Below are 23,744 nucleotides of genomic sequence, written 5' to 3' on the forward strand. Positions count from 1 at the left end.
AATCCCACCTATTTTTCCTCTGAACCTTTTGAAATCTGCTCTTCCCAAATCTAAATTACCTGTCAGTCTGTCACCATTTCACTTCTTTCTTTATCACAAATTTTAGGATGGAACTGCTACCTAATACTCCCATCATTTTTACCCAAGCAGCCAATCTGCTTCAGTTTTCCAATTCCATAAAATGAGGAAAAAATAGCAACCAACTCTAGTGTTTTTGAGGGATTAAAATGAGATGATATTTGACAAACATTTAAGTATTATATATACATGCATAGGTATATACTGTTATTATAACTATTACTATTACTATTATTATTATTTATTGTACTTGGTTATGAGATTCAGATTCAGACTAGAATTTCTCCCCTATTTATTCCTTTACTTTTAAATAATGAAATTCTCAATAAGGCAAAGTTAAGTAATTATTAAATATTCTTTATTGACAGAGTACTCCAGCAGATATGTAGATAATTGAAGTTGTCTATTACTGCTTTATTATCCCTATGCTTGTTGTCTGTTTGCCAAATTCCTCATGCATTTCTTCTTTCTGTCCAGATAGTCTCTATATACTCCATTTGCAAAATACTTTCTGTTTCATTCTCCATCATGCTTATTCTCTCTGGTTGCTGACATTTAAAAATTATTTTTGCCATAGATAGATATAATATTTTTTACTTGATTATAGCTTTTTATCTTGATTCACCATAGTATCAAGAGTGACAGTTTTATTCTTCAACCTCCAGAATTGTAATAAGAAGGGACATCTAACTTCATGGCTTATAAAAAGGCTTTTGAGTTATCTATTACTTGAGTCTGTGAGGCATAAAATCAGTGTTCTCTGTGTTGCTTGACTATTGGTTGTTGAACTCATGCTATTCTATGAGCTTTAAGGTCTTTTTAGATTATTTTGTGTGGGTGAGCAAGATAAAAATATTTAAACATCAGGGTAAAGCCAGTGGAAGAGACATTACAAGTCTAAGTCAGTGGCAAACCAGTTAACTATTCCAAGAAAAAGAAGGAAATTGAAAACTTTGGATATTTCACCTCTAATTCCAGTTTTTTTAGGGGCAAAGAAAGTTAAAGAAATAGAAGAATGAGCTTAGGAAAGATGTAATATCTGAAATACAAGACCTGTACTACCTATCACTGAATTTTATGAAATGATATTCTTTGTATAGGACAAGGCTTTGATTTTTTCTTTTGCCTCTGATTGGCTTTGTAGATTCTGCCTATTTTTCACTTAGGATGTATATATTAATTTTGGGTTTGGCTTCAAACTGAGTATTCCATATTTTAGGTAACATCCTTTAATTTGTAATTGTTGTACAATGGTTTCAGTCATGTTTGACCTTTCATGATCCCCTTTGGGGTTTTCTTGGCAAAGGTAATGGACTGGCTTACTCTTTCGTTTCCCAGGGAGGTACATTTTGTAATTAGAGTTTGTGACTTGCCTAGGTTCACACAGCTAGGAAGTATCTGAGGCTCAGTTTGATGTTAAGTCTACCTTATTCCAGTCTTAGTACTCTATCCTCTGAGTCACCAGCTGCCTCATCCTTTGACATAAAGTGATCAAGTATGCCCTCCATTTATCTCCTTTTTTAATATTTTGTTTAATTTTTAGAATAATACTGGAACCTAAAGAGAACACCGAGAAATTTTTTCTGTCCATTGTAATGTAGCAGAGAGGGTACTGAATTTGGAGAATAAAGCTTGGGTTCAAATTCTGATTCTGATACTTATTAGTTATGTGATATTGGGCAAGATATAATTCTTCTGGGCCTCAGTTTTCTCATCTATAGAAGGAGTTGAACTAGATGATCTTTGAGCTCTCATTCAGCTCTAGGTCATGATCAATGTTCCAAATGATTAGTGAGAAAGTTAGAATTGTACCCTAAGTTTACTGACTCCAAATCTAAAGCTTCAGAAAGTCGAGAAACACACATTAGTTACTTGACCTTAAGAGATTCACTACATCTTATAGACTTGTTATGAGAATAATTTTCTCTTTTATGTAAAGCTTTACATATTTTTCCACCTTTCACTTGACTTTCCTATTATCATCAATTCAATCCTTATCTGTTATTTTTGAACCTAAATATATTATATTGAAAGCACTTTTATTATGCACCTGCTAGATGCACTTCATTCTGTGCTTATTTTAAACTTCTTTTTCCATTGTCACCTTCCCCAAATGTCCTTTTTTTGTGCTTGACCTTAAGAAATTGATGCCGCTTTTTGGACCTCTCTGTCGCTGGTTGAGTCTGTGTTGCCTTAAATCTTATATCCTTTGAGGTGACCTACATCTTCCTCCTAAATAGGGTTATCTCCAGACTTAGAAGTCAGGCTTCCTTCTGTCCTCAGCTAAAAATAAGAAATAGTTTGCTCTGGGCTCAAGATGGCCAGGGAAGGTCATTCAGTTGATTTGGCTTTTTGCCCCTTGCTATTCTCCTAAGATTGAGCCAACTATAACAGTCAGGATGAGTTTTCTGGCCTATTTCTTAGATAACATTTGCTTCTAGATTTAGCTTCTATTCATGTGGGAGTTGTTAGAAAAGCAGAATTTTGGTAAAGCTTTTTTTTTTAAACTAATTAGAATTATTTATAAGTAATTGTGAGTCTTTGAGAAGGAATTATAAACAAGTGTTTAAAGTTATTGTTAAAAACCTGAAAATAGCTAAACAATTTTAAAAAGTCTTCATAATTCAGAATGGCAAATTTACACTATTTCAGTGTGAGAGGTCTTTAGACGTGCCTCTAGATTTAAAGGAAAAATTACTCGAGTTATCCTGTTAACGTATTCAATTTTTTTTTGTTGCACTGGGCAGTGAGAATCCTTTTGGTCTTTGTCTAAAGCTAACCTGATGAAATAATGCTCTAGTCACGTCAGCTATAGACTAATTCCCTCTTACCTTTAGTGATTCTTGCTTTCAGAACATATTTTCTGAAGATGGTCAGTATGGACAGTGGAAATGAACACTAGATTTGGACCTACCTTAACATTTTGGCTGTTTGTTTGACCTCGAGCAAGTCAATCATCTTTTCCATCTATTCTTTTTCTTAATGAAGTTATTAGACTAGTTCACTTTTAATATTCTTTCTACTTCCAGAACAGAAACTTAAGTTTAAATATGTACACTTAAAGTACACTTAAAGAACATTGGTCAGTAAACTAATTTCCTTTCCAAACAGCATAAGCTTGAACAGTAAGCCATTTAGGAAATTTCATGTTTATTATTTCTCCCTTCTGAATTACATTCTTAATTCTTAGTCATATTTCCTCCACAGAACACAATTTGTTCTTGTATATGTATGTTCATGTATATCCATTCTTCCCAACTCTTGTCTGTGTTCTCAATGCATTACAATGCATTGGGGAACCTTTGACATTGTATTAATTTCAATGGAGCGAACAGCCTTACCATTTCTTAACTCTGCTCTTGCTTCATCCACCACAGACCCCTTTCCTTATGATGAGTTATTTCTCTTGCCACTTTTTCTGTATGCCTTTTACTAACATCCATCAAGCATGTTTCTCCATTGCCTTCTGGGTTGTTCATGACTTTAGTTCTTAGAAAATTGTGCTGATTCTTATTTGACAGCCATGTAAAAATCACTGAACAACTCTTAGCACTGGTATGATGGATCTTACCCCCCCTCCTAGAAGGTATGTTGGAGTCACTGGAAATTTTGCACGGTTTTCTGAAAGCAGTCCAGCTCATTGAACTCCTTGCTTTAATTCTGGGTCAATTTCATTTGTAGTCCACAGTATTTGGTTAAAATAGATGAACTAATTTACAAGTTTTCTAGATTGTCCATTAGATTACATGGCATATAACCTGGGTTAAATTCACGTGAACTATTTGTGCCCAACCTGTGGTTGAGCATTACAAGCTCATGTTAGTGTGATCAGCTTCAGTGAGATACCCTGTAATTTGATTCTAACAAAGTAACATTGTGGTCCTCTTGGAGAATGAAGGACAACAACAACTATCCAAATGGTCAGTGAGAATTCTTATTCATTTGATTACTTTTATTTTTTTTTCCCCATTGAGAATGGGCCATATTTTCATGTAGTGTGATTATTGATCTCAGGCTGAATTGAGGTATATTTAAGACATTTTAAAATTTTGGCCAGGACCTATTATTTTAGTTTTGTAGAAGAACTCCCAGTATGGAAATTCCCTTTTTAGAATGGCAGCCATTTGTAACTGGCAATCTTCAAGAATTTCTGGAGAATTGAGAGATTTAAATGACTTATTCATAGTCACATAGCCACCAATAGAAAAATATTCTTTCATATAAGAGACTGCTTCATATTTATCTTTGAATCCCCAATGGCTAGTATAGTACCTTTTTCTCTTAAAAAAATAATCATACCTGTGAATTTTATAAGTGTAGGAATGTTTCAGTAAGAATTTCTATTTTGATGGATCAGCACCTTCTCTACATCATATAATTTTGAAGATTGTTTGCGATAGTGAGAAGCTAAATTAATTTCCTAGTCACATAGCCAATATGTGTCAAAGGTCCATATATAGCAGCGTATAGTTACCTACAGATGCTCTTAAAATAATTTTTTCCTTTTTTGCACATCTGAACTCTTCCAAGACATCTAGAGGTTACTGGCTAGATTTATTTCTTGAGCACCAGACCTTAATCCAAAACCAATCTGATTCTAATTGGCCACCAATACTTCCTAGGCCAAGCCCCATTTGTTCAATTTTTGGGGGGTCCTGATTGACTCAGACTAAATGTAAATAGCAATCATTTTTGCTTTGGCCAGAAACCCTGATGGTCTTCCCCTTCCAGATTCATTCATTCATTCATTCATTTAGATTTTTTTTTTTTTTTTTTTTTTTTTGCACTAGGTGATTCTTCGCCTCAATTGCTACCTAGCCTTAATCACTGAATGGGTGTGTCTCAATCAAACTGGGACCTGTTGAAGACCTTAGATTAAAAAGAGCAATTTCATACCAAAGCCATTTCTAGTCTTCTTGATTTATACCCTGCCACTGGCCCTAGATGGATCTGGAGGGGAAAGTGAGACAGGTGACATTGCAAAGCACTCACTTACTCAAATCCAAGTCACTTGCTATGCCACTTCTTCACCTCCCTCATATCATAAGAGAGGCTCATTAGGATTTATCTAGCAGAATGTCTTTAGTGAAATTTGAGAATAAAGTTCATATAAAATGATGAAGGTAGATGACCATGTTAAGCAGGAAGTAGATAGTGAAGAATGTATTCATTGAATTTGAATCACACAAAGAATGTGAAACCAACTAGAAAGAGTATGCTAAGGACTGTTAAGTTAAATGACACAGTAGATAGCAATGGGCCCTAAAATTGGGAAGACCTAGATCCAGTCTGACCTTTGATACTTAGTAATTGTATAACTTGAGTAAATCACTTAACCTCTGTCTGCTTTAATTTCTTTAACTACAAAATGGCTATAATAATAATGCCTACTTCTCAAGATTATGTGAGGAACAAATAAGATAAAAGTATTTAGCATGGTACCTGTCACATAGTAGGCACTTACTAGTCATTTCTCTACACTTTCCCTATGAGTTTTGCTTCCTATGCCCTGAGTTTGTTGAAAAGACTCATTGCTGAAAGAGAACACTAGTAAGAGAGCAATGCAGAAAAATCTGGTTTTCTTCTTGTATTATCAACTACTCCAAGTGCCTTGAATAGTGAAATAGTTAAGCTAATCAAATTCTTTGACTGTCAAGTGCTATCAATTAATAACTGCACTGGTTTCTGTTGTGATTAGTGTTCTTTCTTTCTTTCTTTCTTTCCTTTCTTTCTTTCTTTCTTTCTTGACTGTCAAGTGCTATCAATTAATAACTGCACTGGTTTCTGTTGTGATTAGTGTTCTTTCTTTCTTTCTTTCTTTCTTTCTTTCTTTCTTTCTTTCTTTCTTTCTTTCTTTCTTTCTTTCTTTCCTTTCTTTCTTTTCTTTCTTTCTTTCCTTTCTTTCTTTCCTTTCTTTCTTTTCTTTCTTTCTTTCTTTCTTTCTTAAGACATGTTTTTCAAGTGCTTCTTACAGTGCCTGACATGTAGTAGATACTTCATAAATGCATATTTCCTTTCATCCTTCTTTTCAAATATGTTACAACTCACAGTGACTCTGCAAATACAACTATCTCATCTCCCAGAAACTTGGGATGTAGTTCTTTTGGGTTATGTAATTTGACTTCCTCAAGGTCAGCTATTCCTTATGTATCTTGCACCTTAATACTTTGTTAGTCCCTTTCAGTTTAAAGTCAAGAAAACAGAAGCTAAATAAAAGCTTAGTAGCCTTGCCTTACTCAGTCGTCAGTTATCCTAATCTCATCCACCACCAGCAAAGTGCCTTTCTCTGCTTGGACACTTAATTTTTTCTTCCTCAACATATGACCTTAGCTCCTTTTAAAGTCCTCTGCTTATTCTGAGAACTCAACACTATTTTTGCAATACTATACTACACTCATATTCATCTTCAGTCACATGCCTTTCCTTATCCTATGCCTTTCTTTGATGTTGTTGCTATTATTATTTTAAATTAATTTGCTTTTCCCATTCTCCCCATCTAGTAGTATAATTATTTTTTTTTAAATGGGAATCTCTGTATAAAGCATGAACATTGGGGAAAAAGAAAATTCTGACATTGGCCATTTCTAAAAATTATTCATACCTTTCAATATTTTTGTCAGTGAAATCTCTTCAGGAAAAAAAAAACAAAAAAAAAACCAAAAAACTTTTCCTCCTCATTGGAATTGTTTCCATTTGGATTTTTAAATTTAATTCCTGACTGTTTTCCATACTAACTAGGAGGACATCCTTTGAAGCACTTATTTATGTTTATGGAATCCCACCTATTTTTCCTCTGAACCTTTTGAAATCTGCTTTTCCCAAATCTAAATTACCTGTCAGTCTGTCACCATTTCACTTCTTTCTTTATCACAAATTTTAGGATGGAACTGCTACCCATCATTTTTACCCAAGCAGCCAATCTGCTTCAGTTTTCCAATTCCATAAAATGAGGAAAAAATAGCAACCAACTCTAGTGTTTTTGAGGGATTAAAATGAGATGATATTTGACAAACATTTAAGTATTATATATACATGCATAGGTATATACTGTTATTATAACTATTACTATTACTATTATTATTATTATTATTTATTGTACTTGGTTATGAGATTCAGATCCAGACTAGAATTTCTCCCCTATTTATTCCTTTACTTTTAAATAATGAAATTCTCAATAAGGCAAAGTTAAGTAATTATTAAATATTCTTTATTGACAGAGTACTCCAGCAGATATGTAGATAATTGAAGTTGTCTATTACTGCTTTATTATCCCTATGCTTGTTGTCTGTTTGCCAAATTCCTCATGCATTTCTTCTTTCTGTCCAGATAGTCTCTATATACTCCATTTGCAAAATACTTTCTGTTTCATTCTCCATCATGCTTATTCTTTCTGGTTGCTGACATTTAAAAATTATTTTTGCCATAGATAGATATAATATTTTTTACTTGATTATAGCTTTTTATCTTGATTCACCATAGTATCAAGAGTGACAATTTTATTCTTCAACCTCCAGAATTGTAATAAGAAGGGACATCTAACTTCATGGCTTATAAAAAGGCTTTTGAGTTATCTATTACTTGAGTTCTGTGAGGCATAAAATCAGTGTTCTCTGTGTTTCTTGACTATTGGTTGTTGAACTCATGCTATTCTATGAGCTTTAAGGTCTTTTTAGATTATTTTGTGTGGGTGAGCAAGATAAAAATATTTAAACATCAGGGTAAAGCCAGTGGAAGAGACATTACAAGTCTAAGTCAGTGGCAAACCAGTTAACTATTCCAAGAAAAAGAAGGAAATTGAAAACTTTGGATATTTCACCTCTAATTCCAGTTTTTTTAGGGGCAAAGAAAGTTAAAGAAATAGAAGAATGAGCTTAGGAAAGATGTAATATCTGAAATACAAGACTTGTACTACCTATCACTGAATTTTATGAAATGATATTCTTTGTATAGGACAAGGCTTTGATTTTTTCTTTTGCCTCTGATTGGCTTTGTAGATTCTGCCTATTTTTCACTTAGGATATATATATTAATTTTGGGTTTGGCTTCAAACTGAGTATTCCATATTTTAGGTAACATCCTTTAATTTGTAATTGTTGTACAATGGTTTCAGTCATGCTTGACCTTTCATGATCCCCTTTGGGGTTTTCTTGGCAAAGGTAATGGACTGGCTTACTCTTTCGTTTCCCAGGGAGGTACATTTTGTAATTAGAGTTTGTGACTTGCCTAGGTTCACACAGCTAGGAAGTATCTGAGGCTCAGTTTGATGTTAAGTCTACCTTATTCCAGTCTTAGTACTCTATCCTCTGAGTCACCAGCTGCCTCATCCTTTGACATAAAGTGATCAAGTATGCCCTCCATTTATCTCCTTTTTTAATATTTTGTTTAATTTTTAGAATAATACTGGAACCTAAAGAGAACACAGAGAAATTATGACCTGTCCATTGTAATGTAGCAGAGAGGGTACTGAATTTGGAGAATAAAGCTTGGGTTCAAATTCTGATTCTGATACTTATTAGTTATGTGATATTGGGCAAGATATAATTCTTCTGGGCCTCAGTTTTCTCATCTATAGAAGGAGTTGAACTAGATGATCTTTGAGCTCTCATTCAGCTCTACGTCATGATCAATGTTCCAAATGATTAGTGAGAAAGTTAGAAGTGTACCCTAAGTTTACTGACTCCAAATCTAAAGCTTCAGAAAGTCGAGAAACACACATTAGTTACTTGACCTTAAGAGATTCACTACATCTTATAGACTTGTTATGAGAATAATTTTCTCTTTTATGTAAAGCTTTACGTATTTTTCCACCTTTCACTTGACTTTCCTATTATCATCAATTCAATCCTTATCTGTTATTTTTGAACCTAAATATATTATATTGAAAGCAGTTTTATTATGCACCTGCTAGATGCACTTCATTCTGTGCTTATTTTAAACTTCTTTTTCCATTGTCACCTTCCCCAAATGTCCTTTTTTTGTGCTTGACCTTAAGAAATTGATGCCGCTTTTTGGACCTCTCTGTGGCTGGTTGAGTCTGTGTTGCCTTAAATCTTATATCCTTTGAGGTGACCTACATCTTCCTCCTAAATAGGGTTATCTCCAGACTTAGAAGTCAGGCTTCCTTCTGTCCTCAGCTAAAAATAAGAAATAGTTTCCTCTGGGCTCAAGATGGCCAGGGAAGGTCATTCAGTTGATTTGGCTTTTTGCCCCTTGCTATTCTCCTAAGATTGAGCCAACTATAACAGTCAGGATGAGTTTTCTGGCCTATTTCTTAGATAACATTTGCTTCTAGATTTAGCTTCTATTCATGTGGGAGTTGTTAGAAAAGCAGAATTTTGGTAAAGCTTTTTTTTTTAAACTAATTAGAATTATTTATAAGTAATTGTGAGTCTTTGAGAAGGAATTATAAACAAGTGTTTAAAGTTATTGTTAAAAACCTGAAAATAGCTAAACAATTTAAAAAAGTCTTCATAATTCAGAATGACAAATTTACACTATTTCAGTGTGAGAGGTCTTTAGACGTGCCTCTAGATTTAAAGGAAAAATTACTCGAGTTATCCTGTTAACGTATTCAATTTTTTTGTTGCACTGGGCAGTGAGAATCCTTTTGGTCTTTGTCTAAAGCTAACCTGATGAAATAATGCTCTAGTCACGTCAGCTATAGACTAATTCCCTCTTACCTTTAGTGATTCTTGCTTTCAGAACATATTTTCTGAAGATGGTCAGTATGGACAGTGGAAATGAACACTAGATTTGGACCTACCTTAACATTTTGGCTGTTTGACCTCGAGCAAGTCAATCATCTTTTCCATCTATTCTTTTTCTTAATGAAGTTATTAGGTTAGTTTACTTTTAATATTCTTTCTACTTCCAGAACAGAAACTTAAGTTTAAATATGTACACTTAAAGTACACTTAAAGAACATTGGTCAGTAAACTAATTTCCTTTCCAAACAGTATAAGCTTGAACAATAAGCCATTTAGGAAATTTCATGTTTATTATTTCTCCCTTCTGAATTACATTCTTAATTCTTAGTCATATTTCCTCCACAGAACACAATTTGTTCTTGTATATATATGTTCATGTATATCCATTCTTCCCAACTCTTGTCTGTGTTCTCAATGCATTACAATGCATTGGGGAACCTTTGACATTGTATTAATTTCAATGGAGCGAACAGCCTTACCATTTCTTAACTCTGCTCTTGCTTCATCCACCACAGACCCCTTTCCTTATGATGAGTTATTTCTCTTGCCACTTTTTCTGTATGTCTTTTACTAACATCCATCAAGCATGTTTCTCCATTGCCTTCTGGGTTGTTCATGACTTTAGTTCTTAGAAAATTGTGCTGATTCTTATTTGACAGCCATGTAAAAATCACTGAACAACTCTTAGCACTGGTATGATGGATCTTACCCCCCCTCCTAGAAGGTATGTTGGAGTCACTGGAAATTTTGCACGATTTTCTGAAAGCAGTCCAGCTCATTGAACTCCTTGCTTTAATTCTGGGTCAATTTCATTTGTAGTCCACAGTATTTGGTTAAAATAGATGAACTAATTTACAAGTTTTCTAGATTGTCCATTAGATTACATGGCATATAACCTGGGTTAAATTCACGTGAACTATTTGTGCCCAACCTGTGGTTGAGCATTACAAGCTCATGTTAGTGTGATCAGCTTCAGTGAGATACCCTGTAATTTGATTCTAACAAAGTAACATTGTGGTCCTCTTGGAGAATGAAGGACAACAACAACTATCCAAATGGTCAGTGAGAATTCTTATTCATTTGATTACTTTTATTTTTTTTTCCCCATTGAGAATGGGCCATATTTTCATGTAGTGATTATTGATCTCAGGCTGAATTGAGGTATATTTAAGACATTTTAAAATTTTGGCCAGGACCTATTATTTTAGTTTTGTAGAAGAACTCCCAGTATGGAAATTCCCTTTTTAGAATGGCAGCCATTTGTAACTGGCAATCTTCAAGAATTTCTGGAGAATTGAGAGATTTAAATGACTTATTCATAGTCACATAGCCACCAATAGAAAAATATTCTTTCATATAAGAGACTGCTTCATATTTATCTTTGAATCCCCAATGGCTAGTATAGTACCTTTTTCTCTTAAAAAAATAATCATACCTGTGAATTTTATAAGTGTAGGAATGTTTCGGTAAGAATTTCTATTTTGATGGATCAACACCTTCTCTACATCATTTAATTTTGAAGATTGTTTGCGATAGTGAGAAGCTAAATTAATTTCCTAGTCACATAGCCAATATGTGTCAAAGGTCCATATATAGCAGCGTATAGTTACCTACAGATGCTCTTAAAATAATTTTTTCCTCTTTTGCACATCTGAACTCTTCCAAGACATCTAGAGGTTACTGGCTAGATTTATTTCTTGAGCACCAGACCTTAATCCAAAACCAATCTGATTCTAATTGGCCACCAATACTTCCTAGGCCAAGCCCCATTTGTTCAATTTTTGGGGGGTCCTGATTGACTCAGACTAAATGTAAATAGCAATCATTTTTGCTTTGGCCAGAAACCCTGATGGTCTTCCCCTTCCAGATTCATTCATTCATTCATTCATTTAGATTTTTTTTTTTTTTTTTTTTTTTGCACTAGGTGATTCTTCGCCTCAATTGCTACCTAGCCTTAATCACTGAATGGGTGTGTCTCAATCAAACTGGGACCTGTTGAAGACCTTAGATTAAAAAGAGCAATTTCATACCAAAGCCATTTCTAGTCTTCTTGATTTATACCCTGCCACTGGCCCTAGATGGATCTGGAGGGGAAAGTGAGACAGGTGACATTGCAAAGCACTCACTTACTCAAATCCAAGTCACTTATATGCCACTTTCTCACCTCCCTCATATCATAAGAGAGGCTCATTAGGATTTATCTAGCAGAATGTCTTTAGTGAAATTTGAGAATAAAGTTCATATAAAATGATGAAGGTAGATGACCATGTTAAGCAGGAAGTAGATAGTGAAGAATGTATTCATTGAATTTGAATCACACAAAGAATGTGAAACCAACTAGAAAGAGTATGCTAAGGACTGTTAAGTTAAATGACACAGTAGATAGCAATGGGCCCTAAAATTGGGAAGACCTAAATCCAGTCTGACCTTTGATACTTAGTAATTGTATAACTTGAGTAAATCACTTAACCTCTGTCTGCTTTAATTTCTTTAATTACAAAATGGCTATAATAATAATGCCTACTTCTCAAGATTATGTAAGGAACAAATAAGATAAAAGTATTTAGCATGGTACCTGTCACATAGTAGGCACTTACTAGTCATTTCTCTACACTTTCCCTATGAGTTTTGCTTCCTATGCCCTGAGTTTGTTGAAAAGACTCATTGCTGAAAGAGAACACTAGTAAGAGAGCAATGCAGAAAAATCTGGTTTTCTTCTTGTATTATCAACTACTCCAAGTGCCTTGAATAGTGAAATAGTTAAGCTAATCAAATTCTTTGACTGTCAAGTGCTATCAATTAATAACTGCACTGGTTTCTGTTGTGATTAGTGTTCCCAAAAAAAGACCTCATTTTCTTTCTTTCTTTCTTTCTTTCTTTCTTTTCTTTCTTTCTTTCTTTCTTTCTTTCTTTCTTTCTTTTCTTTCTTTCTTTCTTTCTTTCTTTCTTTCTTTCTTTCTTTCTTTCTTTCTTTCTTTCTTTCTTTCTTTCTTTCTTTCTTTCTTTCTTTCTTTCTTTCTTTCTTTCTTTCTTTCTTTCTTTCTTTCTTTCTTTCTTTCTTTCTTTCTTTCTTTCTTTCTTTCTTTCTTTCTTTTCTTCTTTTTTTTTTTCCTGAGGCAATTGGGGTTAAGTGACTTGCCCAGGGTCACACAGCTAGGGAGTGTTAAGTGTCTGAGGACAGATTTGAACTCGGGTCCTCCTGACTTCAGGGCTTGTGCTCTAACCACTGTGCCACCTAGCTGTCCCAAGATCTTATTTTCTTAACCCTATATTACCCTTTCTTTTTTGGAAGATACTGGCACTTTTCTAGTTAACCAAATATCCCAGAAACCTTCCAGTTTGTTAGCTGCCAAGTCTATTGGGTTTTATGTTCACAACTTCATGAATGTCTTTTGTTTTTCTCCACTTATAATACAATAACAATTCATATCCCCACCTGCCCATGGCTGGACTTTTGTAATAAGCTTTTGTCTCCTGATTGGTCTTTCCTTTTCCATTCTATCTGCTATGCAAGTGCTAATTCATACTTCTTAATTATGGATCTAACTGTGTCAAACCCTGATCTCAAAAAGCTTTAGTAGCTCCCTATTGTCAAATCAGTACATACTCTTTTGTTTGGTATTTAAAGTATTTGAAATTCCATATCATAACTCCAGTCTAGTTTTGCAGGTTAATTACAGTTATTCTCCATCTTGAACTTATAGATTTGTAGATGGAAGGGATGTTAGAGATTATTGAGTTCAACCTACTTATTTTTCAAATAAGGAAATTGAGGTATAGACAAGTTAAATAAATCGCTAGGATCATAAACCTAGCAAGTATCTGATGCAAGATTCCCAAACTTCTCCTAAATCCAAGCCCATTTGCACTACATTTTAGTCATATTGACAACATTTCATTGCCCTTCTCTATGTCTTTTCATATACTATCTTCAATGCCTAGAATATTCTCTTCTCACTTTTTTTTTTTGAATTCTTTACCTTCTTTCAAGGTTCAATTCATTTGTTATTTCCTTCAACAACCTATTCTGATTTTTAGTCACTCTTCCACCATCACTTTATTTTATTTTGTATATATCTTTTATTTACATACTTATGTTAGAATTCAGTAGATTAGGGAGTAATTTAGACCTGCATTTAAAGAAGTTTACTTTCTTGTCTGTGTTTTAAAAAGAGGCTTAAGAGTAAAAACACTTCAGGCTGGGAGAAAATTAGGAGGCTATTGTAGTTGACTAGATGAGAAGTGAAAACTACCTGAACTGGAGTGTTGATTATGACTATGAGTAGAAAGAAGGTCATGTACAAGGCATGCTTTTGAGGATAACAGCAGGATTTGGCAACTGATTGAAAATGTGGAGGAAAGTGTGAAGTCAATGAAAAGACTCAGATTATGAAGCTGGGGGACTAGAAGAATGATGGTGCTTTTCACAGAAAAGGAAGGCTTGAAAGGAGCTGAATATTAGGGAATAGATGATGAGTTGTGTTTTTAAAATGTTGAATTTGAGAGATCTTGGAGATCTAGTGGGAAATGACCCATAGACAGTTGACTATATAGATTTAAATCTTAGAAGGAGAGATTAGAACTAGATTTGTGAGTCATCTATAGAGAGAATAATTAAGCTCATGGGAATTGATAAAGTCACCTAGAGTGTATATAAAGAGAAGAATGCCCAGGATACTGTTGTGCCACAGTTCTCTTTTATTGTCCTGACTCAGTTTCCCTAATTGTCCTCATTCAGTTTCCCTAAATTGTTCTGCCTTGGTTTCCCTGAATTGTTCTGTCTCAATTCCTAATTGTTCTGTAACACCATCTCTCCCTCCTAATCATGCTGATCCAGATAAGGAGAAAGACTTTCTATTTTAGGCATCATCAGAATATTAGGTGCCTCTCCCTTTTCTGTAATCCCAATTTATCAGATATCCCCCATGCCTCCCCCAACCTTGTCAGAAATGGAATTTATAATCCCCGTTCCTGCTCTCAGTGCTTTGATTTTGCCTCTGCATTAGTCTATCCCTTATATCTGAGCGACATGTATATATGTCATTGAGAACTCACATTGTTGGCTGGATTCTTGGAAATGATAGTCTCATTCATCCCTGGGACCAAACCATGGATCCATTTGGTCCCAGTAAATCTTTCCCTTTCAAATAAAATATTAGAACTTCTTTAATCTCTATCTTGCCTCAGTTTCTCTGGCATTACATTTTGGAGGCTTCCCATCGAGATATTAGAAAATGAGAGCACGATTAGAGAGGCCTCGGGGTGGCTGGAGATTTGGGTTGTTGGCCCAGAGAGGCTGGCCCTCTGAATTTTTTTCCAGAGTCTCCGGAAAGGGAGCAGTTTTCAACTCCAACCATGCCCGACACTTGCTGGTGGACACTCCATTTTGGCCACTGGAGAGTAAGTCTGGATGCCTTAGGACATAATTTGATCTATTTACCTGTTCTGTCTGTCTGTGCTAGCATTTGGATTCTCAGAATAATAAAATGTTGATAAGCATTAAATTCTGAGAAGGGTATCATTCCAGGACGCTGCTTGATCCCCTCTGTTTGGGTGTCTTCTAAGTCACACTTGGTCTGATCTGATTCTGAGTGCCTTTTTAGGCACTTTGTGGTTATATGTGTGAAATGTTTTGTTTAATGTTGTAACTGTGCAGTCTATGTCTGTATGATTTGTATTGTGTGTTCTGTGTGACTTGTGTCTCTATTCTGTTAGTTGAGCTCTGCTAAAGGTTTAAGAACAATGATTAAGAATTGGTGATTTCAATATTGCAACTGTATACAATTTGCTTGTGATTTAAACATTTTTAACTTGTTGCTATTTTAAGACTGGCAGAAGCAGTTTTCAAAGCCAGCGTGCATTTAGGGTGTATAAAACCTTATCTGATTCAAATTCAAGTCTGGCCTAGACAGGGCTGGGCAGATAAGACTTCTGGAGGACAAAGGAGTTTATACTAATTGCTTTGAAACTCAGGCAGGAGAAAACATTAGATTAGGAATTTTAGGATGATTCTGAAATTGTGGGAAATAATTTTACTGTTGCCTATGCAGGCTAGATTTGGTTATTTTGAGTATAAGATCTTAAGAACAATGGCTTGCTTCTTAAAGAGAAATTCTGTTAACTTGCCACAAAGGGGTCACGTGCCTCTAATTAGGTAAAGTTTGTTACCTTCTGAAACACTTTGGGTAATTTGTTAACATTATAAGTTATGCTTTAACTCTAGCTCTGCTGGACATGTGGGTTTTATGGAGTCATTTAGCTGTATTATGAATCTTAATAGTTTTGAAGGCAATTTAGGAGAGACAAGAAAGAAAATTTGCATGTGGAAAAAAGGTTGGGTGGAGTAGAGAGAATGGGATCTTTTGTCTTCAAAAGTGAAGATTAAATTCACCCTCCTTGCTGTCTTTTGTCCATGGGTGCTGTTTAGCTCGACTTCCTTCCCCCCAACCTCTTTGGAAGTGGAGTGGGGGGAAGGATGGCCACATGGAATCCTCCCCCTACCCCTCACTAAGTGTGTTCCAGCCTGGGTTTGGCAAATGATTTCAAGAGATAGGCTTGATTTTAAGTTAATTGACTGAATACTTGTTTCTTTTGATATATAATGATTTCCTTGTTTAAGGAATATGGTCATAAATGTGATCTATAATTTAATAGGGTTATTTCTAAAAGCTTAATATTTTAAAAAAATTATTGGATTCTTTTATGTGGTATTAGGATATTCTATCTAAGTTTTAATCGATTGTATTTGGGTCATCCTGAGGTTATTTAAAGAGCCTCTGAAAAATAATAGTTTTTTTTCTTTGTCCTTTTGAAAATTTCTGTTATGGACAATATGCAATTTGGGATATTTGATTATGTATTGGGTATTTTAAAGCAAACTGAATTGTATCAATATAAGATTATGATAAATGTCTTTAGGATTTATCTGATATTTTAGTTAATGGGATTTGTTATTGGAAGTAAAATTTCTTGAGCTTATAGTTAATATTATTTGGGAGTTTAAAAACTCTGTTGGGACAATTATCTGGACTAAAACTGAGTTAAAGTAGCTATTTATCCTGTATGAGTTTAGGGTTTTGATTGCTTATGTTATGTTATAGTTTCCTCTTGAAACTGATCAGAGCAATGGTCAATAAGAAACTGTTAATGCAATTCAATTTTACTATACCTTGCTGTTTCCAATCTGGTTATATGTAATCATTATATCCTAAATACTTAGGCAAATAAGTATTTAGCCTGGTCATCTGTCTGTTACTAGATATTTGTGTTTTTTATTTTTTTTAAGGTTTCTAAGTGATAAGAGTACAATTAACAATGGTCTGTGAAACCTAAGTGTTGTTTTATTTATTGAGAATATAGCTGATAGCCATTTGCTTTCCTGTGAAGCAAACTCATCTCTTCACATAGGCAGCTGGCTCTTCATATTTTGCAGCAGTCTTGTGAACCAAATCTTTCTATCTCAGACTGTTCTAACCTTTATTTATTAGATTTGGATTTTTGTTGTTGTTGTTCTAGATTTTGGTCAAATTATAGATTATTGAATTGCTTTTGGGACATAGTTTGGCCCATCTGAAGCTTTAGTAGCTGTCAGCATGCCACACCCACCTCCTGCATGGACGAAGAGCCTCTGCCCATTTCTCAGCCTGAAACAGTTTTGAATGAGGCTTCGTCTCTTATCTATATTTGGGAACCCTGATTGGGTCGTCTATTACTGTGTGTTTAAGATTTGGGATGGAATTTATTAAAACTGTGTAACTATTGCTTTTATATTTGAGAGATTTCTTTTTAAAGAAACCCTACTGTACTAATCGGTTATATATAGGAATTTTTATTCAGTCTTGGGATTTATATGTGGGATGGTTAATTGATAATTTCTTTCTGTGAGAAAAAAAAAGGAAGAGATAGGAAATTGGGGAAACTGGTGTATTTTTTTCTCAAAATACCCGAAAGAATGGAAATCCTATTCACTTTGCCTTAGGCACTTCTGCCTCGCCCCCTATCTCACTAGTTCAGATTGAATTGGACATCCTTAAATTTACTGGACTATGATTTACTGGTTATGCTTTAACTTTGAAATTCCTTATTCTGCTGGAATTGCCCTGGCAGATTCAGTTTTGGGGATTATTTCTTAGAAACAACCAGAAATCAGACACCTGTCTTGGAACTGTCAGTCTCTCTGATCTGTTTCATCACTCCAGTTCCTTAATTAATATTTCAGCATTCTCAAAAGACCTTATAGTTTGGTATCAGGCCTCTAAAAGTTTGGGTTGCCTGCCTTGGTTTAACTTTGCATAATCTGCTCAGAAATCTAATCCTTTCTGCAGCCCTATCTATTTCTCTGGATGGGGAGAAGTGGAGCTACTTCAAGCCTCACCCTTCTTCCCTAGAGAGAGTTACCCCTCTGAATGGGCAGCACAACTGTCTTGAGCCCTGCTGCTCTATAAGCAGAGGCCGAGTTAAATGCACACATGACTGCAGATCACCTAATTCACAGTGAACTGTCTATCTCAAACTGGATTCTCTGGCTGAGATGGTGCCCCAACTGCAGAGAACCTGACATGCTAGCAACAGGGAATCTTTGTATTGCTGATTAACTCTGGGGTTATCAGGGAGAGACTTGTTCTTACCTTAAATCCTTGCATTTTTCTCGTTTTATTTTGGTTTATTTGCTTCACATAGGGTTGGTCAAAATTATGGTGCTAAGACCTTCCAGGTACCTAGAGGAAGGTAATTTAATGATTTGAACATCCAGAAGAGAGTGTGGAATGTTGTGCCATAGTTCTCTTTTATTGCCCTGACTTAGTTTACCTAATTGTCCTGACTCAGTTTTCCTAAATTGCCCTGCTTCGGTTTCCCTGAAATGTTCTGCCTCAGTTCCTAATTGTTCTGCAACACTATCCCTCTCTCCTAATCATGATGATCCAAATAAGGAGAAAGACCTTCTATCTTAGGCATTATCAGAATGTTGGGTGCCTCTCCCTATTCTGTAACCCCGATTTATCACATGTCCCCCATGCCTCCCCCAACCCTGTCAGAACTGGAATTGATAGTCCCTGTTCTTGCTCTCAGACTCTGCCCCTGCCTTGGTCTAACCCCTATATCTGAGTGACATGTATATATGTCATTGAGAACTCACACTGTTGGCTGGATTCTTGGAAATGATAGTCTCATTCATTCCTGGGACCAAACCATGGATCCATTTGATTCCAGTAAATCTCTCCCTTTCAAATAAAATATTAGAAACTCTCTAATATCTATCTTGCCTCACTTTCTCCAGCATTACAATACCATCTGAGTAACATCATTAGGGATAGGAAATAGAAGATAATTCATCAAAGAAAACTGAGAAGGAATAGCAACTAGATAGGAAAATCAGAAAGAATACTGGAGAAGCAAAGATAAAGGATAATAGACTCAGAGCTAGTAGGGAGGTAGAGTCCTTAGAGTACAATCTTCCAGTTTTACATTTCAGGAAACTAAGGCATAACTAAGTAAATGATTCGACCGAGCTAAGGCTTCTATTAAATGTCTGAGGTTGCATTTGCACCTTTCTTTCTAAGTTCAAATGTTTTTTGAATACACCATACTCTGAATATATTTGAATACACTATCTGTGAATGGAGTGGAAGTAAAGGATATGAAATGAGATAATCGAATAATTTTTCTTTCTTTTTTTAATAAAGTTATGGTTTGACATATTAGAAGACAGTAGGAAAGGAGGCATTTGAAAGGGAAAAGGTGGGAGTTTGGATGGCGAAAACAAAAGAGGATTATGGAGTTTGTGAGAACAAACCCAAAATCTGAAATAGTTTTAAAAAGAAATTAAACTTGGACGGACTCATCACAAATCCTGGGTGATTATAAGATATAAGAATATAATAAATCATTTTTCCAACAGTGAGATCAAGTATGTATATGTAGAGAGAGTTGACAAGGTGAAGGACCACCACATCAGAGACTAGGAAAATAAGAAGAGAGTGAGGAATGCAGTCTAAGAGTTTTAAGGGGAAGGGGAAGAAAAGTAAACTTAAAGATTAAAGGGCTTCATTTTCTTAGGAAATCCCCAGAGATCTTCAACTGAGGAATACTGAAATAAATTGACATATAAGCAATAATGTATTAGTTCATAGATTAGTTTATCCATTATGCCCTTTTCTGATTCTAAATCTTCATGCTCTTATTCTTTGTTTATTGCTAAATTTAATTTATAAAAAAATTCTCTATAAAATCATTTTAAGTTTGTTTTCACCAGTGAACCAACTAATCAGTGAAAATTATATGGTGTAAAGAATTAGTATGATCACCTAATTATTGAATCAAAATGGAATCATTAAGAAGAATCCTTTTTTCTATGTTTTCTGCATCTAGTTTCCAAGGAATCTGCAGCATGGGGAAACCGAATTAATTTGTTGAATGAATTATTCTTCTTCATTTTTTTTTTCTTTAATGGATCGCAAGTAGTTATATCAATTATGACTGCACATGTATCTTGTGATCTTGTTTAAAGTTATTTGATTTTTTAATTTTTTTAAATTTTTAAAATTTTAATTTTTTATTTTAAATTACAGAATCAAATTCTTATTTTTTTTTTATATACTACTTAATACTTGTACACAAAAGTTAGAACATCTTCATGTGGTTAGTTCAGAGCCATTGGTTTTCTTTTTATTATTGTGGTGAGAAGTTGGAGGATAAAAAAAATGATTTTAAAGAGATATTATTAGTAGATGTGAAAGGGAAGAATGACGTTTTAGTCCATTAACATTTCTATGGGGGTGATCTTTTTATGGGGGAGAATATTTGTAAATGAAGTATTTCTTACTCAGACTTTCTCTTTTTCTTAAAAAAACATTTAGGATGCAGAATAGAAAACTGTGACTCTTGCTTTAGCAAAGACTTTTGTACGAAATGCAAAGCAGGATTTTATTTGCATAGAGGCCGCTGCTTTCATGAATGTCCTGATGGTTTTGCACCGTTAGATGAAACCATGGAATGTGTGGGTGAGTGGTCTTTAATTTCCTCTAAAACTCTATCCCCTTTTAACACTTTATCTTTGCTGAACTTGTTGGATTGATTTCCCATCTACTTGAACTACTATGTTCAAAACTAAAATTGATGAGTCATCTGTTGATTTATTGAATTATTAAGATGAATATTCTTAAGCATTTTTGATGTTTTAATAATTAGCTAGTACTGGCATATCTTCTTATTGAAATGAATATGTTTAATAATAATAATAAGTTTAGTACTTTTGCAAAATATCTATTTTTTTAGCTTAATAAAATAATAGTGAGTTTCCAGAGAGGCACTTTTTCATTTTTGTTTTCCTTTAAAGTTTTTAAAATGGTATTATTTTAGTTAAGCACTCTTCATTAGGACCATAAATTTCAGAAATTTTGTTCTGACACCATTATAAAAATTCAGCTGCATGAAAAGTTTGTATTTGTATTAAGCATATAAACTGTGGTTGTTTAGACCTACATAAAGTAACATGCATCAAGCCTTCCAATAGAATGTTAAGCTTCTGGAGAGCAAGGACTATTTCTTTCTTTCTTTCTTTCTTTTTTAATTCTGTTTTTGTTTCTGCAGGGACTAGAGTACTTTAGAAATCCTTGCTGAATGAATGAATAAATGTTTCACTGGATCACAGGATCTTTTTCATTGTTTAATACATTTAAATCTTTGGAGTAGGATATTTGTAATGCAACCACCCATGAATTACTATTCATTAATAATCATTATATCAATGCTTAAATTTTTACTGAGATAGTCAGAATTATTATATTCTTCAACTGAAATTTAGTGATCAACTAATTGCTACATTTTGATTAAACAATTTAATTTCAATCAAAATAAGTAATTTTTTTTCTCTTGATTTTCTTTGTGGGATTACATGATAAACTATGGGATAATATGCATTGTGCCTAGCACATAGTAGGTGCTTAAGAAATGTTTATTGGTTGGACAATATGTATTATAAGTCTTTCAGCTTCTTTAAATGAAAGCTGAGAAATGTTTCTTTCAGTGTTACTACTGAAAGAGAGTGAAAGAAAAGTTGAAAGACTTACCATGGTGGGGCAAGAACTGTCTCAAAATTGTGGGCAATCATGTGTACCAGGGAAATATACATGCACATTTAATTGTGTGTGTTTATATATGTTTAGATGTATATAAATATATTCATATATACACACATATCCCTATATAAAGTTAGCTTGTGTGTGCAGGAGAGCAAAAGGGAACACAGAGGGAGAGGAAGAAAGAGAAGAAGAGGGAGAGGGAGAGAAAGACATTCTTATATAAAGTAAATGGTATAGGATTAATATTTGTAAACTTGTTACTTGTCTTTGTCTCAACAGAAGGATGTGAAGTGGGTCCCTGGAGTGAGTGGGGAACTTGTAGTAGAAACAATCGAACATGTGGATTTAAATGGGGTCTGGAAACGAGAACAAGGCAAATTGTTAAGAAGCCAGCAAAAGACACAATACCATGTCCAACCATTGCTGAATCTAGAAGGTGCAAGATGACCATGAGGCATTGTCCAGGAGGTAAGGTTTCATGGATTTCAGCTGTCCTATGAAATATTTTTTTCTTCTATTTTTTTTTTTATACCAGTGTAAGGGACTTCTAAAAGAAAATTTCTAATAACAGTTTAGTTGTTAAGTTCTGTGTAATATTAGAGGAAGTATGAGACAATGGATTGAGCACTGAAAACAGAAGGACTTAAGTTCAAATCCTATCCCTCATTCTGAGTCTCAGTTATTTTATCTATCAATTAGAAACAATACTTGCAATATCTACCTCATATGATTGTTCAGCGAGGAAATCTATTAAAAGGATTATGAATGTAACTGCTTTAAATAAGAAGAAAATTTTTTTTTGATCTGTGGAGAACTTACCTTTCAGGAAAGAGCCCTTTTCATCTAATATAGTTTTAATGTATCTTGAAAGAAATAAAGTGCAAGGTAAAGTTTATGGGATGTCTTAAGGTTTTCAATAAAATGGATTCTAACTAAATTCGTGTTTGGTGGCTATTATTCAGTTAAGCCATTAAATTAACAAAATTTATGTAATCTGTGAATAATCCCTAACATCATCAGCTGAATATTTATAAAATGTGTTTGTATTTGTCATTAATATGCTTTTTTATTAAAGCTTTTTATTTACAAAACACATATACAGGGGTAATTTTTCAGTGCTGACCCTTGCAAAACTTTCCATTCCAAATTTTTCCCTCCTTACCCTCATTCCCTCATCTAGATGGTAGGTAGTTCACTATATGTTAAAATATATGTTAAATCCAATATATGTATACCTATTTATACAGTTACCTTGCTGCACAAGAAAAATTGGATCTAGAAAGAAAAACAAAACCTGAGAAGGAAAACAAAATGCAAGCAAACATCAATAGAAAGCATGAACATTATATGTTGTGCTCCACACTCAGTTCTCTCAGGCCTCTTTTTGGGTGTATTTCTTCACAATTGGAACTGGTTTGAGATATCTCATTGTTGAAAAGAGACATATCCATCAGAGGTGATAATCTTATAAGACTAGTCTTGTTGCCATATATAATGATCTCCTGGTTCTGCCAATTTTACTTAGCATTACTTCATGTAAGTCTCTCCAGGCCTCTCTGAAATCATCCTGTTGGTCATTTCATACAGAAGAATAATATTCCATAACATTCATAGACCATAATTTATTCAGCCATTCTCTAATAATGGACATCTATTCACTTTCGAGTTTCTTGCCACTACAAAGAAGGCTGCCACAAACATTTTTGCACATGTGGGTCCCTTTCCTTCCTTTAAGATCTCTTTGGGATACAGGCCCAGTAGTAACACTGCTGTGTCAAAGGGTATGCTTTTTGAGCATAGTTCTAAATTGCTCTCCAGAATGGTTGCAGTTTGTTCACAGTTCCACCAACAGTGTATCAGTGTGCCAGTTTTCCCATAT

General features: G+C 34.4%; 1 protein-coding gene across 3 annotated transcripts in view; it reads left to right on the forward strand.

Moving 5' to 3' along the window:
* RSPO2 (R-spondin 2) overlaps positions 1 to 23,744 on the forward strand; it is a 249,239-nt gene that overhangs the window by 138,773 nt on the left and 86,722 nt on the right. For all 3 annotated transcript variants that reach the window (XM_074267076.1, XM_074267083.1, XM_074267069.1), the window contains 2 exons: positions 20,642 to 20,785; positions 22,145 to 22,333. In XM_074267076.1, coding sequence (XP_074123177.1) covers positions 20,642 to 20,785; positions 22,145 to 22,333 — 333 coding nt within the window. The remainder of the gene's footprint in view (positions 1 to 20,641; positions 20,786 to 22,144; positions 22,334 to 23,744) is intronic.

The sequence above is a fragment of the Sminthopsis crassicaudata genome, chromosome 1, assembly GCF_048593235.1.
Source record: "Sminthopsis crassicaudata isolate SCR6 chromosome 1, ASM4859323v1, whole genome shotgun sequence".
Lineage (NCBI taxonomy): Eukaryota > Metazoa > Chordata > Mammalia > Dasyuromorphia > Dasyuridae > Sminthopsis > Sminthopsis crassicaudata.